The sequence below is a fragment of the Peromyscus leucopus genome, chromosome 4 (assembly GCF_004664715.2).
Source record: "Peromyscus leucopus breed LL Stock chromosome 4, UCI_PerLeu_2.1, whole genome shotgun sequence".
NCBI classification, from domain to species: domain Eukaryota; kingdom Metazoa; phylum Chordata; class Mammalia; order Rodentia; family Cricetidae; genus Peromyscus; species Peromyscus leucopus.
The window spans coordinates 105244686-105263966 of NC_051066.1; the positions used below are offsets into that span (position 1 = coordinate 105244686).

Genomic DNA, 19281 nt, shown 5'->3' on the forward strand with positions numbered 1-19281 from the left:
GTTTCCTTGTACAAAGTTTCCTTGGGTGGGTGGTGCATACGTGCGTGCATGTATGCATGTGTGTGTTGTGTTCTCTTCACAGTTCCAAGTGCACTTGTCAGCTACAAGCAGCTATTTCCCTGACCTTCAGCAAAAGCCATTCTACTCTGTGTCTGTGAGTTCGGCTTTTTCAGTAACTCAGTGGGATCATGCAGGCCTGTCCGTGTTTCACTTAGCATGGTGTCCTCAAGGTTCAGCCATGTCTTCAAATTGGCAGGACTTCCTCCACCTTTAAGGCTGAATGTATCTGATTAGTGAGCAGCTGTGGTCCTTTGCTTATTTTTTTAACCTTTGTATAAGTTTCTTGTACTCTGTAGGGTTTTGTGTGTGCTTGTATATAATATCTTATCCAGCTGTATTGTTCCCTGTTAATGGGTGTTTGGAAACATCCATGGAAAACACCTTGAATGGTTGATACTTCCCCTTGCTATTAAGAGAAGCTCAGCTTTGGACCCAGCTATCCCATTCTCTGTTTGCCTCACGGTCCTGTGGCTGAGGGTACTGTTCACATCTAGTGTCACAAATAGGTGTGGTTTTGAGGGCCTTGTTGAAAGTAGGATTCACTATGAAGCCAAGATTGGCTATGAACAAGTCATCTTCCTGCCTCAGCCTAGTCATCTTCCCGCCTCAGCCTCCAGAGTGGTAAAATTATCAACATGTACCACAATGCGCAGCTAAATTGGTTTTATTTTGATAAAGGGTTTCTCTGTAGTCCTGGCTGTCCTCACTCTGTAGACCAGGCTAGCCTTGTACTCAGAGATTGCCTGCCTCTGCTTCCCAAGTGCTAGGATTAAAGGCGTGCACAATCCCTGCCCAGCACCAGCTAATTTTTAAAAAAATAACTTTTACCCCGTCTCAAAAAAAAAAAAAAAAAAAAAAAAACACAAAAAAACGATGGCTAGAGAGATGGCTCAGAGGTTAAGAGCACTGACTGCTCTTCCAGAGGTCCTGAGTTCAATTCCCAGCAACCACATGGTGGCTCACAACCATCTGTAATGAGATCTGGTGCCCTCTTCTGGCCTGCAGTCATACATGCCATATACATAATAAATAAATAAATATTTTTTTTAAAAAAAGGCTCTTTCCTTAACGTCCTTTGGATTTATTAAAAAAACAAACAAACAACAAAATAAAACAAAAATTAACTTTTGATCTTGTAGATTCTTTGTTGTTGTTGTTTTAAGACAGGGTTTCTCTGTGTAGCTTTGCGCCTTTCCTAGAACTTACTTGGTAGCCCAGGCTGACCTCAAACTCACAGAAATCCGCCTGGAGTGCTGGGATTCAAGGTGTGCACCACCACCACCCAGCTGATCTTGTAGCTTCTTAACCAATAAATTGACATGAATTTAAGACAACCGAAAAAAATTTCTCAAAATTTTCCAATTTTATGTATTCTTACATATAGTTGCATGGAATATTATTCTCTGTGTAGACTGGTGTTACACATAGGACACTTCTGTTAATATCGCTAACCCTTCAATCCTTGTCTATAATAATTGAGAAATACTGTAAATAGAATCGTAAAAAATCATATTTTGAGACTTTTTTTAACTTAACGGAATTCCCCTTAAATTCATCTAAATTGTATATATTAATTCATGCCTTTGTATTGCTGTATAGTATTCCAAAGTATGGGTGGTCTAGTTTAACCATGCACTTGGAAGAACATTTATCTGGGACAAATGTTGACGAGAACAATTACTGAGTCATAGTTCTATAAGATATAGCCGTGGGGCTGGGGAAGTGGCTAAATACAGTGCTTGCTATGCAAATATTAGGACCTGAGTTCGGATCGCCGGCGCCCACACAGAAGGTACGGCAGGGCACACTCGGAATACCAGTGCTGGGGTGTGGAGACTGGATCCCAGGGGCTCACTGGCCAGTCAAACTTTGGTGGGCTCCAGGTTCAGTGAAATACCCTGTCTCCAAAAAGTTAGGGTGCAAAGCAGTGGAGGAAGACACCTGCCACTGTCCTCTGGGCTGCACACGCAGTCATCCACCTGCAGTCATGCACCTGCACACACAATCATGCACCTGCAGTCATGCACCTGCACACACACCATACACACTGAATGGACCTGGTATTTGGCACAAGAAACCCCAAGACTAAGTTCTCAGCACAAAGATTTATTTGCTACAGGGGGACAAAAAGTAGGGAATCAGAGACAGAGACAGGACACAGGCAAAGGAGGAGAAAGGATATTTGTCCTGGAGGGACAAAGGACTGCCTCCGGATAGAGAGGAAGCAGATGTGGCCCATAGACAAATGGCAGTTTATAAAGGGAAAGGAAACCCTGTGTTAGGATGAGGTGTTCAATTTTGGCTGGATATGTTAATTAGGTGAGCCAAAGGGGGCTTTTGATTGCTGGACTTCAATACTTTGATAGCTGGACCTTGGTAGTCAGCCTCAGGAGGAAGTGGCCAAGAAAAGGAATAGACATTAGGGCTAGCTTTAGGAATGGAATTTCATGGTTTTTAGCTAAGTGCCGAGAATGGGGGAGAAGGGCAAGGCCTGACAGCCATGTTTGGTCTGACTAGAGTCCTTTTCCCAGCTCCCTCTCCTCAGCAGCTGCTGCTGTTTACAGCTTGCCTGCCCTGGTGTTTTCTCTCAAACTAACAACATCGTCCTTGAGCTTCCTAACGAATACATTTTAAAAGTCTTTCATGGACGGCTCCCCCAAAGGGAACCCCAGTAACAAGCAATTCTGAGATTGTCATTTCTCAGATCTGCTTCGTTTCAAACATTATGGTTCTCTACATTTGACTTAGTCACACTCTTGACAGAGTCACTAGCCAAAAGGCAACTGAAGTCTGGAGGTACGAGTGTCATGTTTCCCAAAGATGAAAGTGTCATGTGTGGTGTGGCTTCAATCTTACATCTGTCACGTGAAGCAGACACAGATGGCCGGGAGCTGTCATCCCTTGTCAACAGTCTACCATAGAACTCAAGATTACAACCTCCAGTCAACACCTCCTTTACCGGGAACTGCTGTGTTCAGGCACTGAGCCCTTCTCTTGAGCTACGTCTGGTATGAAGGAGGCTACCGCAGTCATCCCCCATCTCACAGCCGCATACTGCGGTGGTTTTTGCTTTCAGAAGACCTCTTCCTACTAGATGAACAGACGCTCAATTCTCTGAGAAAGGAGCATTTAGCCTTTTAAACAGGGACATGGACTCCCGGGTCTAGCCTTATCATCTGAAGGCATAGATGGAGGGTGGAAACCACAACAAGGGGAATTACAGAGGAAGTAATTTGTCCACGATTGCAAGGAGAGCAAGCAATAAAACCCGCTTTCATCCTGCCTTTACCACCTACGCCAGGAAAAGGACATGTATGAGTTAATAACCGTAAGGGAGGCCCCATGTGGCTATTAGGAGGGGAGTGTGCACCGGCGTAAAGCCGACGGCTCAGCTGAGAGGTCAGTCCCCTGTTCCCGAGCCCGGCGGCGGCGGGCATGGTTGCCGACTCAGCAGCAGCTACGCCGGCCGGAGGCTACTGACTCCAGCCAGGAAAGCGCCAGCGCCAGCGGCTGCAGACCGCAGAGACCCACAGCTAACCCGACTCGCTCCGGCGCCGAGCTGCAGCGGCACTTCCGATCTCCTACTTCCGGTGAGCTCCAAGCGCCGCCGCTACCACCGCAAGCCGGAAGTTAAAAAAAAAAAAAAGCTAAACTGAAACAAAAAAAGCCGACGGACCGGAAGTAGTTACGTGAGGTCCCGCCCGGACAAGCCGTGAGCCGGAAGGCGAGGCAGAGCGCTGCCATGATGGTTGAACTTAGGTGGGATGAGTGGCCGGACTCTCGGCGACCGGAAGAGTGAGGCGGGGAGGTATGGGTTGGGCGCTGCCATGTCAACCTGATACCGGAAAAGGCGGGTCTCTTCTCCCTGACTGATCGGCGGCTGAACTCGCCTGGAGATGTGAGTTATAACTCCCTACAACTCTAGGTCAGGCTTACCAGGCTGCATGATCCCCAATGGGAAACGCCTGCACTCAAGGCTGGAGATACCCCGGGCCTGCCTCACCGTAACCAGACTTTCAGAACTTCCACTGTCTTTCTAAAAACTCCCACCCTGTACCACAACGCTCAGGGCTCAGCCCTTACTTCTGCCCCTCGTTGGTTGTCCCTATCATAGGATCCTTAAAATTTACAAATCTGTCCTGGATCCCTAGGCTAACCACAGACCCAGATCGGAACTTTTTCTTGTCTACTTTTGAGATTATCTTCAGCTTACCCTGTCCCACAGGCAGGCAGCCCTGGAAGTCACTGCTCGATACTGCAGCCGGGAGCTGGATCAGTATGGCCAATGTGTGGCAGCCAAGCCTGAATCTTGGCACCGGGATTGTCACCACCTTAAGATGAGCATTGCCCGCTGCACATCCTCCCAGTGAGTGTAAAAGTGGGGCCAGAGGGTGCCAGGCAGTGGGGTGTGAATGCTCCGGGTCTGAAATGCCCTGCTCCCACAGCCCCATCATCCGCCAGATCCGCCAGGCCTGCGCTGAACCTTTTGAAGCTTTTGAGGAGTGTCTTCGCTTGAATGAGGCAGCGGTTGGCAACTGTGCCGAACACATGCGCCGCTTCCTGCAGTGTGCTGAGCAGGTGCAGCCGCCAAGTTCACCCACAACTGGAGAGGTAAAGGAGGCTCACTAGATCATCTTTTTCCCTTCACAACTCCCTTCATTTTCTGGCTCAAAGTAAATACCCTTTAAGTCCTAGCCACACCTGATTCCCACACCTGCCTTGGTTGTGAATCCAGAGCCCAAAGCACGGTTCTCTGCTCCAAGCTGCAGCCTCTCCTTTAGTCTCACCATCTTTCACACTCCTCCTCTGCTCGGGCACCTGCCCCAGCCTTCTCCCTGGCTTGCCTGAACCTCTTGCTTCCATATAATGACCTGAATTCTGGTCACATTGCACCCTTGCTTAAAACTCTCCAGTGGTTTCCCCTTCAGACTGGGAACGCGTTCCTGATTCTTACTGGATTCCTTGTGTTCTTCCCTTCCTTGCCCATCTTATCCACTTCATGGCTTTCAGCTGTACTGGTGGGGGTGAGGAATGGGGTGGAGGGATTCACACACACACAAAATGATCTTAATGTACACAATACATAAACACATATACAGTATATCTGAGATAATAAAATGTTATTGATGGGGCAATTAGAAAAAGCCTTAACATGCTCTGGGATTGGCAGAAATGGAAGCATGAGAAACACTCCTTTGGATGTTTCCTGCTGGACCACTCCAACGGGAAAATTCACTCCCTAAACCAGCCCTCCTCCGAGCACCTCTCATGGGCTCCTCTGTCCCTGCAACCCTGGGCTTCAATGTCTTCTGGACTTCTGTGTTGGTACATTTGTCCTTTCTAATCCTTCTTCTGTGATGGTCCCAGAGTGTTCTCAGAGGAAATCTTACCAAGTTTGCTTCTACATGGAAACCTCTGTGATTTCCCTTCTACCAGACTGGTTCTCATCTCCAGTGCCACCTGATTCCGATGACTCTGGTCCCACCTCTTCCACCTCCGCCTCCAGCTCCGTGTTCCATCCCCAGTGGACAGCTGGGGTGTCTGCCTTCCTTCTAGATATTTTGCTCTGCCTGGGCTGCCCTCCCCAGTCCATTTCCTGTCTAGTTCTTACCCTGTTTAACATGGTACTTCTCTCAGAAAAGCTTCTCTGTTCCCCCATTCCTATCCCCTGGCTTTTAGGCTCCCTCCATCCTGGTCACGCTCCACTGTTTTCCTTGTATCTCGAACTTCGGGAGAGTTCTTGGCTAAAGGTTGCCCTCTAATTATACCTGATATTCATTGGTTCTTTGTATAGAACAGGAATAGATGAAAGACTTAGGCTATGAGAACAGAAGGACTTTAATTCTCCACAGGAAATGTTCAGGAATGATTGCATATTGCCCTTACTAGTTACTCAGCCATCTCAGAGGAATATTTCTTTCTTTCAAGTGTTTTCAGCATCTAGATAATAAGCCCTTTCATTCCTTTTTTTCTTGTTTTTAATTTTAGTTTTTATTTTTCACTTTATGTGCATCAGTGTTATTCCTCTATGTATGTGGACCATGTGTGTGCCTTGTGCCCATGGAGGTTAGGAGAGGGTGTCAGATCTCCTGGAATCCTCTGGAGTTGGTGTAACACGAATTCCTAAATAGTCTTAATAAAAAACCTAGATCCAGATATTGGGGTAAATGCTGAGAGATCAGAGAGACAAATGATCAAGCCACCTCTTACCTCTAGGACTCCTCAGCCTGAAAAGCTTCTAGTTCCTGTCTCCTCAAGCTTTATATACCTTTCTCTGCCCAGCCAGCACTTCCTGGGATTAAAGGCATGTGTGCTTCTCAAGCAAAGGCAGGAGAGCTTAAGTTTTGGTATTAAAGGTTTATGCCACCACTGCCTGCCTCTGTTTCTCTCCTAGACTGAGTCAATCTCATGTAGTCCAGGGTGGCTTTGAACTCATAGAGATCTAGATGGATCTCTGCCTCCCAAGTGCTAAGATTAAAGGTATGTGCCATCACTGCCTGGCCTCTGTGTTTAATCTAGTGGCTTGTTCTGTTCTCTGATCTTCAGGCAAATTTTATTAGGGTACACAGTATATCACCACAATTGGAGTGACTGTGGCTGGTTGTGAGCTACCATGTGGGTGCTGGAAACTGAACCCAGGTTCTTTGTGAGAGGAACACGTGCTGAGCCATCTCTTCATCTCTTCAGCCCCCTCCTCCTTTAAGGTTGGCTGGTGTTCTCCCTAGACAAGCAGCCATCCTCTTCTCCGTCTCTGGCCATTCCCGCTGTGACCCCACAGTTCCTCTTCCCTACAACTAAAAGAGCTTTTTTCGTTTTTTCAAGACAGGTTTTCTCTGTGTGTAGCTCTGGCTGTCCTAGAACTCGCTCTGTAGACCAGCTGGCCTAAAACTCACAGAGATCCACCTGCCTCTGCCTCCCAGAGTGCTGGGATTAAAGATGTGTGCCGCCGCCACCGCCCGACTGAAAGAGCTTTTAAAAATGGAAATCAGGGCAGGGAGGTGACTTAGCAGGTTATGGCATTTGCTGCCAGGTCTCCTGAGTCCTGTCCTGCAGGTTGTCCTCTGACATGCATGCACCCCCAAGATGAATGAACAAATGTAAGAGTGAAAAACAAAATGGAAGTGGAGTCACCTGTCTGCTCTCGTGGCTCCAGGCTCTCCAATGCACTAGGCAGACTAACGCCCAATCCCTTCCTCGTCCTGCTCCTTCGTGCTGATGGCGTCACAACTCCAGCTTTTCCTCCTGACTAGGGCTGGGAGATTCAGGCCTCCTGTGTTCTCCGATCTTCACATCATTAGACATGCAAATGTCTTCATCTACCGTGTGATAGAAAGGCCTTGGTGGGAGAACTCGTATTTATGGTGCTGGTGGTCCAAAAGTCTCCCTGTTCCTGCATACAGCCTTTTGCTCTTTGCCTACCAGGTGACTAGTTTAGTCTTTGGATGTCTCTCCCTCTGATTTTGAAAGGAAGTTTCCTAGAATGAGAGACTTTGCCTGCTGGGTCCCAGCACTTGTAATGATGCTGCCACGTGCCTGTAATCCTGGCACTAGGGAGGCTCAGGTAGGAGGGTTGCTAGGAGTTCAAGCCAGCGTGGGTTCCACAAGTGAGCTCTAGACCAGCCTCAGTTACTGGTGAGTTCCAAGCTGACCTGGGCTAGAGTTAGAACCCATCTCTCTCCAGCCTCCAAAAATAAAGAAGAAACAGAGTCCCAGCCCCAGGTTTTAGCTTACTGTGGACAACTTGTTCTCATGGCAAATGGCCAAGGTCACTACTTGGCACCTTTCCCCTCTGTCCTGGACGGTTTGAGGACAGCCTCTGCGGTGTCTGCCTCATTTCCCCATCAGTGGTCTCAAGGCCAGTAAATGTTGGTATGTTTTCTCCACAGACACAGCCACTTCCTGCCTCCTGAAGACCCCCTTGGACTTGGAGAAAACTGGACATGACTAGCCCACTTGATGTTCTCATCTAGAAGAGTGACCATTTTGGAGTCTTGAGGGCTCTGGTGTGGGTCTGGCTTCCCTGGACTTCAGGACTCTAAATAAATAAAGACTGAGTACTGGGCTTTGGTTCAGCCTATGACATTGAAGGAGGCACTAGGAGAGCTGGAGGAGAGCTTGGTCAGCCCCACCAGCTTTACTTGGTCTGTCAAGTAAGAGCTCAGGAGGAGCCAAGGTGCTCCTGATCTGGGCTTAGCCTTAAGAGGACTCAGACAGCCATTCCCTGTCCCCTCCTGTCCCTCCTGTCCCCTCCTGTCTGTACGCTGGGGAAGGACTTTCCTATCACACTCACCAGATGGCTTTTTGGTTTTTGTTTTTTGAGTCTAGGCAATCCTGAAGCTCAGTACCAAACTGGATTCAGACTCAGAAAATCTCCCTGAGTGCCAGGGTTACAGCTGTGAACCACCATGCCCGCCTTCTTCCCCACGCCCTCACTCATGCCAGTCAGATGTGCCCTGAGCCTGCGTTCACTCCAACTCTCTATGGTTTTCTTGAGGCTTGTGAGGGGAGCAGTAAAAAGCTCATCTTTAATAGCAGCACATCTTTTCCACTGCTGAATCAGAACTGGTTGAGAAGTAGACACGGGCCTTGGGCAGTGGTTGTAAAAACTCTGGCCTTAGTATTGAAAACAACTAGAAGCCGGGTCTCAGAATGGGGCACAGATTCTCAGTCTGAATCCAGAAATAGTGAGGAGGAGTGGGAACGGGAGACAAGAAGGCAGCCAGTCCAAAGTATTATCAGGGTGGCAAGATGGGTCAGTGGGTAAGGGTGCTTGCCACGTGAGGGCCTGAGTTTGACCCCAGGACCCACATGTTGGAAGGGTAGAGCTAACTCATACAAGCAGTTCTGTTTATATTAACAGAGCTTCTGTTTCTTCTGACCTCCACAAGTATGCCATGACATCCCCTGCTTCCCACCCCAGTAAAGCAAACGAATAAAACGTAATTTTAAAAAGTGCATTATCAAGCTGGTTACCATCTTGAGAAATGAGACTTCTGAGAACGGCATAGGACTTAGCTACTGTGTCTGGAAAATCAGTGTATTTAGCTCCCTGTCTGTCAAAGAGGGCCACTGTCACAGCGGTGACCCTCTGGCACCTCTTTCCATGTGACTCAGCAAGCTCCTCCTCAGGAGAGGATGGCACAGAGTAATGGGATCCAGTAAGAAGCCTTCGTCAGAGATCTGAGTTAGTGCTACCTTCTGGAGTTCGCAGGCACAGCACAGGGGTTTGGTTGTCCACTGACTCTCCAGTGTGCTTGGTCAGGTCATGAAGAAACAGTCCAGCATCCAGCGGTAAGAAAGCCCAGGGGTGGCACTCTGATAAAACCTTAACTACCCTAAATTTAATTGCTAAGGGGCAGAGGCCAGAAGGTAAGTGAGAGTGGCTAGATCAGTAACCAGGTATAAGATGAAAGGAAAGGGCTGTTTTATGTTGACAAAAGGATAGTAAAATCTTAAATTGTATCGTGCAGACCACTAGGGTTGTTATTTATGTATGGACTTTCTAGATTGTTAATACCAGCCAATCTAAATACGTTATTTATTTTGAGACAGGGTCTTGTATGCCAGACTGGCCTTGAATTTGCTATGTAACCAAGGAAGCCTTTGAACTTATGTTCCTCCTGTCTCTACCTCCCAAGGGTAGAGAGTGTGTCCCCAAGCCCAGTTTATTTGGTACTGAGGATGCAGCCCAAAGCTTTGTGCACAGTAAGCAAACACCCTGCCAATTGGTTATCCCCAGACCAGTAACAATACTCCTATGGGCTGTCCTCACAGCCCAAGGCTTTTTGCATTATCCCATCCTGAAAATTATATGAACAAGAGGGGCTATGTTGCTCTCCTTCCCCAGTGCTATTGAAAAGGCACAGAAATACAACCCAAAACAATAGGTTTCGCTCTGGTCCCGCAGGCTCTTTTGAACTGCTGTCTGGCCCACTGCTGGCCACGGTGATAGCTCGTCTTTGGACCTGGACCTTTGCTTTTCTGGCTAGTGTTTGTAATGGCTCAGTAAACCCCTTATTTCAGAGAGCTCTAGATCTCTAGAATTTTTGGTTCAACAGTGCCCATGACCTCCATGCAGACTAACCATTGAGTCAAATCTCTTCTCCCTTGAAGCGACTCCAGAAGGAGTCAGCCACTTGAATCCCAAGATTAGTATTATGGCTTAGAAAACTGAACCGACCCATTGGGAGTTCCCTCTCAATGTTTGCCTCCAAAACAAAAGAAATTTGTTGGCCTAGGAGTCAAGGTGGAAGTCCTAACTTGTCAAGACTGGAGGAGCTACCAGGCGTGGGTTGCAGGACTCGGGGGAACAGGTGTTGAGGAGAGGGTGAAAATCGCTTCTTGTAGGCCTGAAAGTGCTGCCTTGGTTCTGGTGGCCTTCTGCTCCCAGCTCGTTTTTCCTGGGCTTTGGCTTAAACCCTCAGACTTTGAAGGGTGTTTCCAGCCAGCTAGTTTTGTTCAAATGAGGTTCTGTCTCATTCTCCCAAGAGTGTGATGAGAACAGACAAAATGGAGGTCCAGACTACATTTTAGAACATTTTTAATGGCCTCTTTTCTGGACTAAAGGGTCCAACAGAGTGAAATGGGAAACCTTAAAGGCATCATGCTGCTACCTTCTATTGGCCCAAGCATTCTTGAGGTCTCACACATTACAAGAATGGAGACTTCACTTCCCAGTGATATTTGGCTGCAATGAATCTGTGCCTGTGTGAGCTAACAACAACTTTATGGTGTTTTATTTCTCTAGCTGTGTCTGGTTTGGTAATTGTATTTTTCTGGGAATTTGTCACATTGTCTATGATTGGGGCTATACTAATCTGTTCACAATATCCATGTTATCCTAAGGACTGTAGCAGCTGTAATACCGCCTCTCTCGCTTCAGACTCTGTACTTGGACCTGTTCCTTCTTTCTTTATCAATATGGACAAGGGTATGTCAAGTTCATAAACCTTTTTCTATAATTTACTTTTAGCTTGTTGATCTTTATTTTGGTTTGTGTTTGTTTGTTTTGAGACCTGGTCTCTTGTAGGCCAGGATGGCCCAAATTTATTGTGTAGCAAAAACTGACCTTGAGCTCCTGATCCTCTTGCTGTGGGATTACAGGTCTGTGCCACCACACCACATATAATTTGTACCTTTTTGAGATGAAAGTTTCAGGCTTTTCTTTTACTAAGAGATATGTATTACATTGCTTACAAATTTGATTTTTTAAATTTCTTTCTAATTTTTATTTATTGGTATTGGATTATTTAGAAATTCAGAGGTATATTTCTTAGTTTCTAACCATATGGGAATTTTTCTAGTTATCTTGCCTAATTAAATCGGTTTGGTAACATCTTTTACATTTCGGTCTTTTAAAATTTGTCACAGCTTTATGGCTTGGCAGAGACTCAGTTCTGTTAATATGCCATATGTTCTTGAATCATAATCTTAGCTTAGGGATGTGAGGCAGGGATTCAGGACATCTCCCAGGAAGCCATGGTAGTAGAACAATGAAAAGTGTGACCAGGAAGCTGGAGAGATGGCTCAGTGGTTAAGAGCACTTAACCTCTTCCAGAGGTCCTGAGTTCAGTTCCCAGCAACCACATGGTGGCTCACAACCATCTGTAATGAGATCTCGTGCCCTCATCTGGCCTGCAGGGATATGTTCAGGCAGAATACTGTATACATAATAAATAAATAAATCTAAAAAAAAGAAGAAAGAAAGAAAGAAAGAAAAGAAAGAAAGAAAGAAAGAAAGAAAGAAAGAAAGAAAGAAAGAAAGAAAGAAAGAAAGAAAGAAAGAAAGAAAAGGAAAGGAAAGAAAGAAAAATGTGACCAAGAAGGGAAGGGTCTCACCAAGCAAGCTGTCATGGTGGCCAACAGCTTAGTTCTCTGGAGAACTCTGGGAGACAGAACATTCCCTCTTAAGGGGTGAGAAACACCGGCTTCCACCCTCCCTCTCACTGAGGACTATTTAGTTGAGGGCTTTGGTCTTTGTTGCCTGCCACCTCCTGCTTGCCATGCATGCAGGCTGTCAGTCAGCCAAACGTGGCTCTCTTGGCTGCTATCAGCCACTAAATTCATTTCAGTGTCAGCCACCATTATGGCCACCGTGCATTGCTTCAGCTGCCACAGCTGTGGCCACCATCATCTCACCCACCCTCCCCACCAGTCCACCTCATCCACCCACCCTGCCTGCCGCCAGTGCCACCATCATCTCACCCACCCTGCCTGCCTGCCACCATCATCTCACCCCCCTCCCCCCAGCCCCATCATCCCCCCCCTGCCTGCCACCAGTGCCACCATCTCCACCCACCCTGCCTGCCTGCCAGTGCCACCATCACTGGTGAAAGGACTTTGATAATTCTGACTCACTTCACAAAGAATGGCAACAGTCAACCAAGAATGCCAAGTCGATATGCTGAGCACGAAGGATGGGGGATAACTGAGAACGTTGGTGGAGTCAGGTAGCAATGTGGAGGGAGATATGCTGGTGCTGGTGTGGTTTGTAAGACAACTGATGGTTATTTAGAACTCTAAAGAGGCAAAAAATGCCAGTCAATGGGCTTTGGGTGTAAAAAGATATGGGATGTCAACTAGGAAGCAAAGTATGTCTTCAAGAACCCCTATTTACCTTTGGTGGCTTTCAAGATGGAGTTCTGAGCTGCTATGGAATGTATCCTTTTACAGAACATATTCACTGTAATAATGATAGTATCTGTCAGCACCAATCTCCAATGAGTAAACCAGTTAGTACCATCAAAACTTTTGGGAAGGCAGGGCTGGTGATACACACCTGGAATCCAGCACTTGACAGATTAAGGTAGGAGGATTATAGTAAGTTTGAGGCCAGCCTGATCTACAGCAGAGATACATAGCAAGACCTTGTCTCAAAAACAAAGCAATAACAAAAAGTCATTCAGAGGGAATGTGTGCAAATAGAAGCCAGATCCTGTAAGAAAAATCAATCTTGAAAGAAAGTATGCTGGCTTTTACCACACGGCATGCTGCTTTATTAAAAGCTGGGTTGTGTTCATGCCAATTAAGCCAGAATCTCTTGGGATGAAATCCAAACTTTAAAAAAAAAAAAAAAAAGCTTAAAAATTGATTGAATATGTAGTGAAGTCTGAGAACCACCACTCTGATAAAATTCATTTTTGGAATGAGGAATACATACATACATACATACATACATATACATACATACATACATACACATATATATGTATGTATATGTATATGTATGTATGTATGTATGTATGTATGTATGTATGTATGTTTACATATTCTCTTGCCTAGAAATGTAGTCCTAAAGGATGTTCAACTGATTCTGAGGCCCCTAAAGACATAAAATCAGTAAGATGTGAGAGGCCTATGAGTGTCACAACAAGGCTGGGATCGTAAGCATGTACCACCACACCTGGTCAAATGCCACTTTTGATTGATTTGGGAGCGTTTGCCTATGCTGTGCATTTGTGAGACTCAGTCTCCATTCGCATTGTGTGTATTTTGAGTACATACAATCCCACGTTCTTCTCTATGTGGAATAGTATGAGTTCTTTGCTTACTCTCTCTTTCTCCTAATCCCTTTGTATAAATCTTTCTGCTTGTCAAACGAACAACATCATCATTTAGTCTTTGTTTTCAGTGATATCTGGGTCATGCTGACACAGTCTCCTTAGCATCCTCATTTCTCTGTTTAAGTGATGACATTTGCAATGTTGAACAATTAAGCCATCATCGTCTCAACACAGAATGCAATAGTTAACCTATAGTCAGAGTTCTGTCGACACCGAACTCCAAGGTAGGAAGTCATGTAGTGTGTCACAGTACTCAAAAGGGCGCTGCAGTGGATGATTCGAAAGTGTGGGCCACAGAAATGCAGCAGTGGTGTCTTATGGAAGGTAGCAAATTTCTGGAACTTAACCTCCACTCAGGCTTGTCTATATCCATCCAGCTACTCCATCTGATGTCTTAGAGTGTCTTGGTCTTGCTGTGTTCAGGGCTGACCTCTGACCTTGCTCTTGAACTGGCTCCATGCTCACCCTTCCCTGAGGCAGGCAGATCTATTCTTCCTGTTGCTCAGGCCCAAGACTTCAGGGTCCTCTGACCCCCTTTATTACCACCTACAAAACATACCTGCCGTCCAGATACTCCTCTGCTTGCTTGTCACCACGCCCAGAGGAGCCACCACCATCGTCTTGTGGCTTCAGCGGCAGCCACCATTCTGGTACTCAGCTTCTCCTCCGCTTCAGTCTCTCTAGATGCCCTTGATGTAACAGCTGGAGGCCTGCTGGGTAAGACAGAATTCAGAACATATACCACTTCTCTGTCTAATAGTGTACAAAGGCAAGCACCCCCTGTACTGATAGGGCCAGGGACATAGCTCAGAGAGCAAAAGAGCATCTGACACTAGCCTGATGACCTTAGTTAGATCCCTGGAACCCACTGTGGAAGGAGAGAACTGACTCCACAAGCTGACCTTCAATCTCTCTCTCTACACACACACACACACACACACACACACACACACACCACCACCACCACCACCAACACCAACACAACAACGATGACGATAATAACAATAATAAAAGTTTTTAATCTCAAAGCAGAACCCAAAAGTTTTTACAGCAGCTTCCAAAATCCAACACAATGGGGCTCCTCCTCCTCATTACTCTCTACACCCATGTTCTCCCAAGCTCCCAAGCATGTGACCCTATTCTACTCTTAGAACACATTGGGCTTTGGCTTGCCTCATGCCTTTTAAGATACTAGCTTCTCTACCCATCTATGTGATAGCTTGCCTGGAAATCAGAGTGCAGAGCTAGCCACTAGAGGCCAGGCAGTGGTGGCACACACCTTCAATCCCAGCTCTTGGGAGGAGGAAATAGGAAGTGATATGGCTGGGCAGAGAGAGGAAGTGATAAGGCAGGGTGAAGACAGGAGCTTGGCCCTTTCGATCTGAGGATTCAGTAGAGGTAAGATCTCTAGTGGCTGGCTGTTCTGCTTCTCCGATCTTCAGGCAATCTTTGTTTGTCAGAGCATGCATAAAATATCACCACATTCCCATCTTTCCTACTAGCAGGGGACAGGAGGCAGGAATCTTTTTCTTGTTGGTTTGTTTGCTGGTATATTAAAGGCATTTAGAATAGTGTATGTCACACAGTAAGTGTTTGAATTTTTTTCTTTTAGCTTTTTGAGACAAGGTATTGCCAAGTCACCCAGGCTGGCCTTGAGCTCTCCATCCTCCAGCGTCATTCTCCTGAGTGCTTGGGTTACAGATGTGTGCCACCATGCCTGGTTGATGGAAAACATTTTGGACAAGTGAAGGCAGTGGTCACCATGACCTCTCCAGGTCTCAACATGGAACATGGTTGGCTTTTGGGTAGGGCAGGAAGACACTGGAGTAGTGATGGTGTGGTAGGCAGAGGGTCTGGGCCTAGTGGTCAGCTGTGGCTTTCTCTTACTTCCTGTTGTAAGTGGTACCAGCAGGTTCATCAAGGATGGACTCATTGCCAAGGGCAGGAAGGGTCAAAGGAAGTCTGAGTTTCCACCAAGAATAAGTTGGCCGTGTGCTTCAAAGGTGCTCAGGCCGCTTCTTTTTTACTCTGCCAGGAAACACTGGAGGGTTTGGAGTCCTCCACCCAACCTTCTTCACACAACAAGCAGATAAAGGAAAAGGTCAGGCTCAAGGTCAGGGAGACATTTATTGCGGCTAGTTCTAGAAGTGCTTCTAGAAGCCCATCATTGTTACTCTCATCAGGACTCAGGCCTACCTCATTGCAAGTCTTGCTGAGTAATGTAGCCTACCTCTACTTTTTGGAAGGAAAGCAGGTGAGCACTCAGTACCATTCTTGTCACAGATGTCCCACTGTCCTGGTTAACCTTAATTGTCAACTTGACAATTAAGGAAACATATCAGCTGAGGAATTGCCTAGATCAGGTTGGACTGTGGGCATATCTGTGAGGGATTATCTTGATCGTTCATTGATATAGGAGGGCCCAGCTTACTGTGGGTATCACTATCCCTCAGCAAAACATCCTGGGCTGTAGTTTTTAAAAAGCTAGCTAAGCAAGAATGAGTAACCCAGGCAGAGAATGAGCCAGCAAGCAGCAGTCCTGTGTGGTTCCTGTCTTGAGTTCCTGCCCTGACTTCAGTCAGTGATGGACTGTGACCTGGGAGTGTAAGTCAAATAAACACTTTCCTCCCCAGGTTTTTTGTTTGTTTTGTTTTGTTTAGTTTTTCAACATAGAGCTTCACTTTGTATCTTTGGCTGTCCTGGAACTCTCTCCGTAGACTGGGATGGCCTAGAACTCACAGAGATCCATCTGCCTCTGCCTCCCCAGTGCTGGGATTAAAGGTGTACCACCACTGCCCGACCCCAGGTTGTTTTTGGTTGGAGTATTTTATCACAACAACAGAAGAGAAACTAGAATACCCATACAATCTGGAGAGAATACTTACTGCTCTAGAATACCTTGAGCTCTAGTGTGAGGGAGGTCACACTATGTGTCCTAGAACAGCCTTTTGTGGAAAGCAATGGAGAAGAATCTTGTCCCATTTGTAGGAAGTTACGCTGCAGAAATTTATCTGGGCACAAACCGGAATGTCCAGAGGCACATCTTGCAGTATTGTTTACAAGAACAAATAACTGGGAACATTGAACAATGTTTAGTCTATAAAATGAGATGCATATAGCAATTAGAAAGAGTGTGAGAACTCTTACATTGCCATTTGAACAAATGTCCAATAAGATGTAAATCACAAGTATGTGATCTCAGAATTAAATAGCATTTTTAATTTTAAAAATAAGTAATAGTTGCACATCATATAGAATTTAAAAGGTTCAGAAAGTTTGTGTTGAAAAGATGGCTTTCACTGGTGCTCTGGGTCTGTGTTCCTCGCCTCATGGGTAACCAAGGTTACCAGTTTCTTTTTTATCCTTTTGGAAACATTTTATGCATATATCAGTAAATGCATGCATGTGCAGACATACTCCTACATATATAAATGTGTATTTTTATCCCTTTTTACAAAAACACTACCTTACTATATATAGTGTTCTGCCCTTTCCTTTTCATCTAGAAGTTTAACTTGCAGTCACTCCATATTATATATAAACAACTAATTCTTTTTATGGCTACATAATATTTCCTTATGTAGATACTGAAAATGAATTATATCTAAAATTGGTACTTTTAGTATAGCCACAGTTCTAGATGGAAAATATCCTCAAACTCTGAGCTTTATCCAGATTGCCAATGACTTCCATGTGGCTTCTCTTTTCAATTCTCATCTCTGTAGCTCTTCACCAGTCAACACCTGCCCAAGACTTACTCATAGACCAAACTTCAGTCGGCCTCCTGTGAGCCCTCTTCTGGGCTTGACCTCAGACTCGGCCTGTATTCTTTGGCCTGTCCATCCCAAGCTTAGCTTAGTGTGATCCTCTACCCCTTGCTATCTGATCAGTCAAGAGTGCCTTTGAGATCCTTCTCTCTACCGATCACCACAGAAGTCAAGCTTCCACTTCTGTATGTTTTCATAGCAGTACCATAAACTCTTCACTGTGGTCCCACTTGAATTAAGAAATGCCTTATTGAAACTGAGAGACGCTGTGAATGACTGCTCTAGGTTCTTGAATAATGTCAGTATCATGAAAGACAGACAAATCCCAGGGAACAGCACTCAGTTAAAAGACCCTGGGAAGCTCTAAAAGCCATCCCAGGACTCCTGGAGACATATGGCATGGTCTGTGTGTTAGACGGCAGTTGTGTATCAGTGTTAAATGTCTTCAGTTTGAGAATGCTATTTTGTTCATCTAAATGCATGTCCTTGTTCTTAAGAGATTCACATCTGCATTAGTTACTTTTCTTGTTGCTATGACAAATATTCACTAAGAATGCAAGGTTTACTTTGGCTCACAGTTTGAGGGTCTACTCCTTCATGGCAGGAAAGACACAGTGGCTGGGGTGTGAGGTTGCTGGTCACGTTGCATTCTCAGTCAGGAAGCAGAGAGGCATGAGTACCGGTGCTCATCTCTCTTTCCTCTTTTTAATAAAGACACCAGCCCACGAAGTGCTGCCACCCATATGTAGGGTGGGCCTTCCCGTCTTACCCAATCTAGAAAATCTCTCACAGACAAACGCAGAGCCTCATCTCTGAGAAGATTCTAGGCTCTGTCAAGATGAGTGACAGTCAATACTAACTATAGCAGCATAGAAGTATTTAGGAATGAACATAAGAAAATGCAACTTGCTGAGCGGTGGTGGCACACGCCTTTAATCCCAGCACTCAGGAGGCAGAGCCAGGTGGATCTCTGTGAGTTCAAGGCCAGCCTGGGCTACAGAGTGAGTTCCAGAAAAGGCGCAAAGCTACACAGAGAAACCCTGGCTCAAAAAACCAAAAAGAAAAAAGAAAAAGGAAATGTAACTTATTCTTAAGTAGCTCCAAAAAGAAAAATGTGTACATCTGTCTGTATTGAGAGGAAAGGACACAGAGACAAAAAGTGATGCTAAGGGCACAGACATCCATACTTAGCATTTTATACATACTTAGCATTATTAAACTGAGAGCCACTATACAAATCTAAGTGGAGGTTTCTTCAAAGTCTAAAAATAGAATGACCGTCTGATGCATCGAGAGCACTACTGGACATTTACCCAAATGGATCTATTCCCACCACAGAAATACTGGCTCAGCCGTTTTCATTGTTGCTCTATTCACAGAAGCTAGAGATGTCCATCAAATGATGAATGAATAATGGGAATGTACACACAAACACACAGTAGGATTTTGCTCGGCTGTAGTGAAAAATGGAATTATGAAATTCGAAGGAAAAGGGATGAAACTTGGAAATATAGTAAGTGTGGTCACGCAGATCTGGGGGGAAAAAGACAGCATGTTCTTTCTCATATGCAGATCTTAGCTTTGAATTTTTAGACTTGTGTGGTTTTTTAAAAAAAATATATTTTATTTAATTTTTATGTGTTTTTGCCATGGGTGCCGGAGTCCCCTGAAACTGGAGTTACTGACAGGTATGAGCTGATGCGTGGGTGCTGGGAATTGAACTCGGGTCCTCTGGAAGAAAAGTCAATGCTCTTAACCCCTGAGCCATCTCTCCAGCCCTGACTTGTGTGTTTTATTCATGCTACAGAGATCAGGAAACTAGGAAGAGACCATGAGAGGGCAGAGGGGTTGAGAGACATGAAGGCAGAGCTGCAGATGCTGGCTGGAGAGCT

The 19281-nt window shown here is 45.6% G+C and overlaps 1 protein-coding gene across 1 annotated transcript; it reads left to right on the forward strand.

Annotated features, from left to right (window-relative positions):
• Nucleotides 1–3760: 3760 nt before the first annotated feature.
• Nucleotides 3761–11025, forward strand: Chchd5 (coiled-coil-helix-coiled-coil-helix domain containing 5). Its single transcript, XM_028893394.2, has 4 exons — nt 3761–3958; nt 4286–4426; nt 4506–4671; nt 7947–11025. Coding segments are annotated over exons 1-4 (333 nt in total). The 5' UTR covers nt 3761–3956; the 3' UTR covers nt 7971–11025.
• The last annotated feature ends 8256 nt before the right edge of the window (nt 11026–19281 follow it).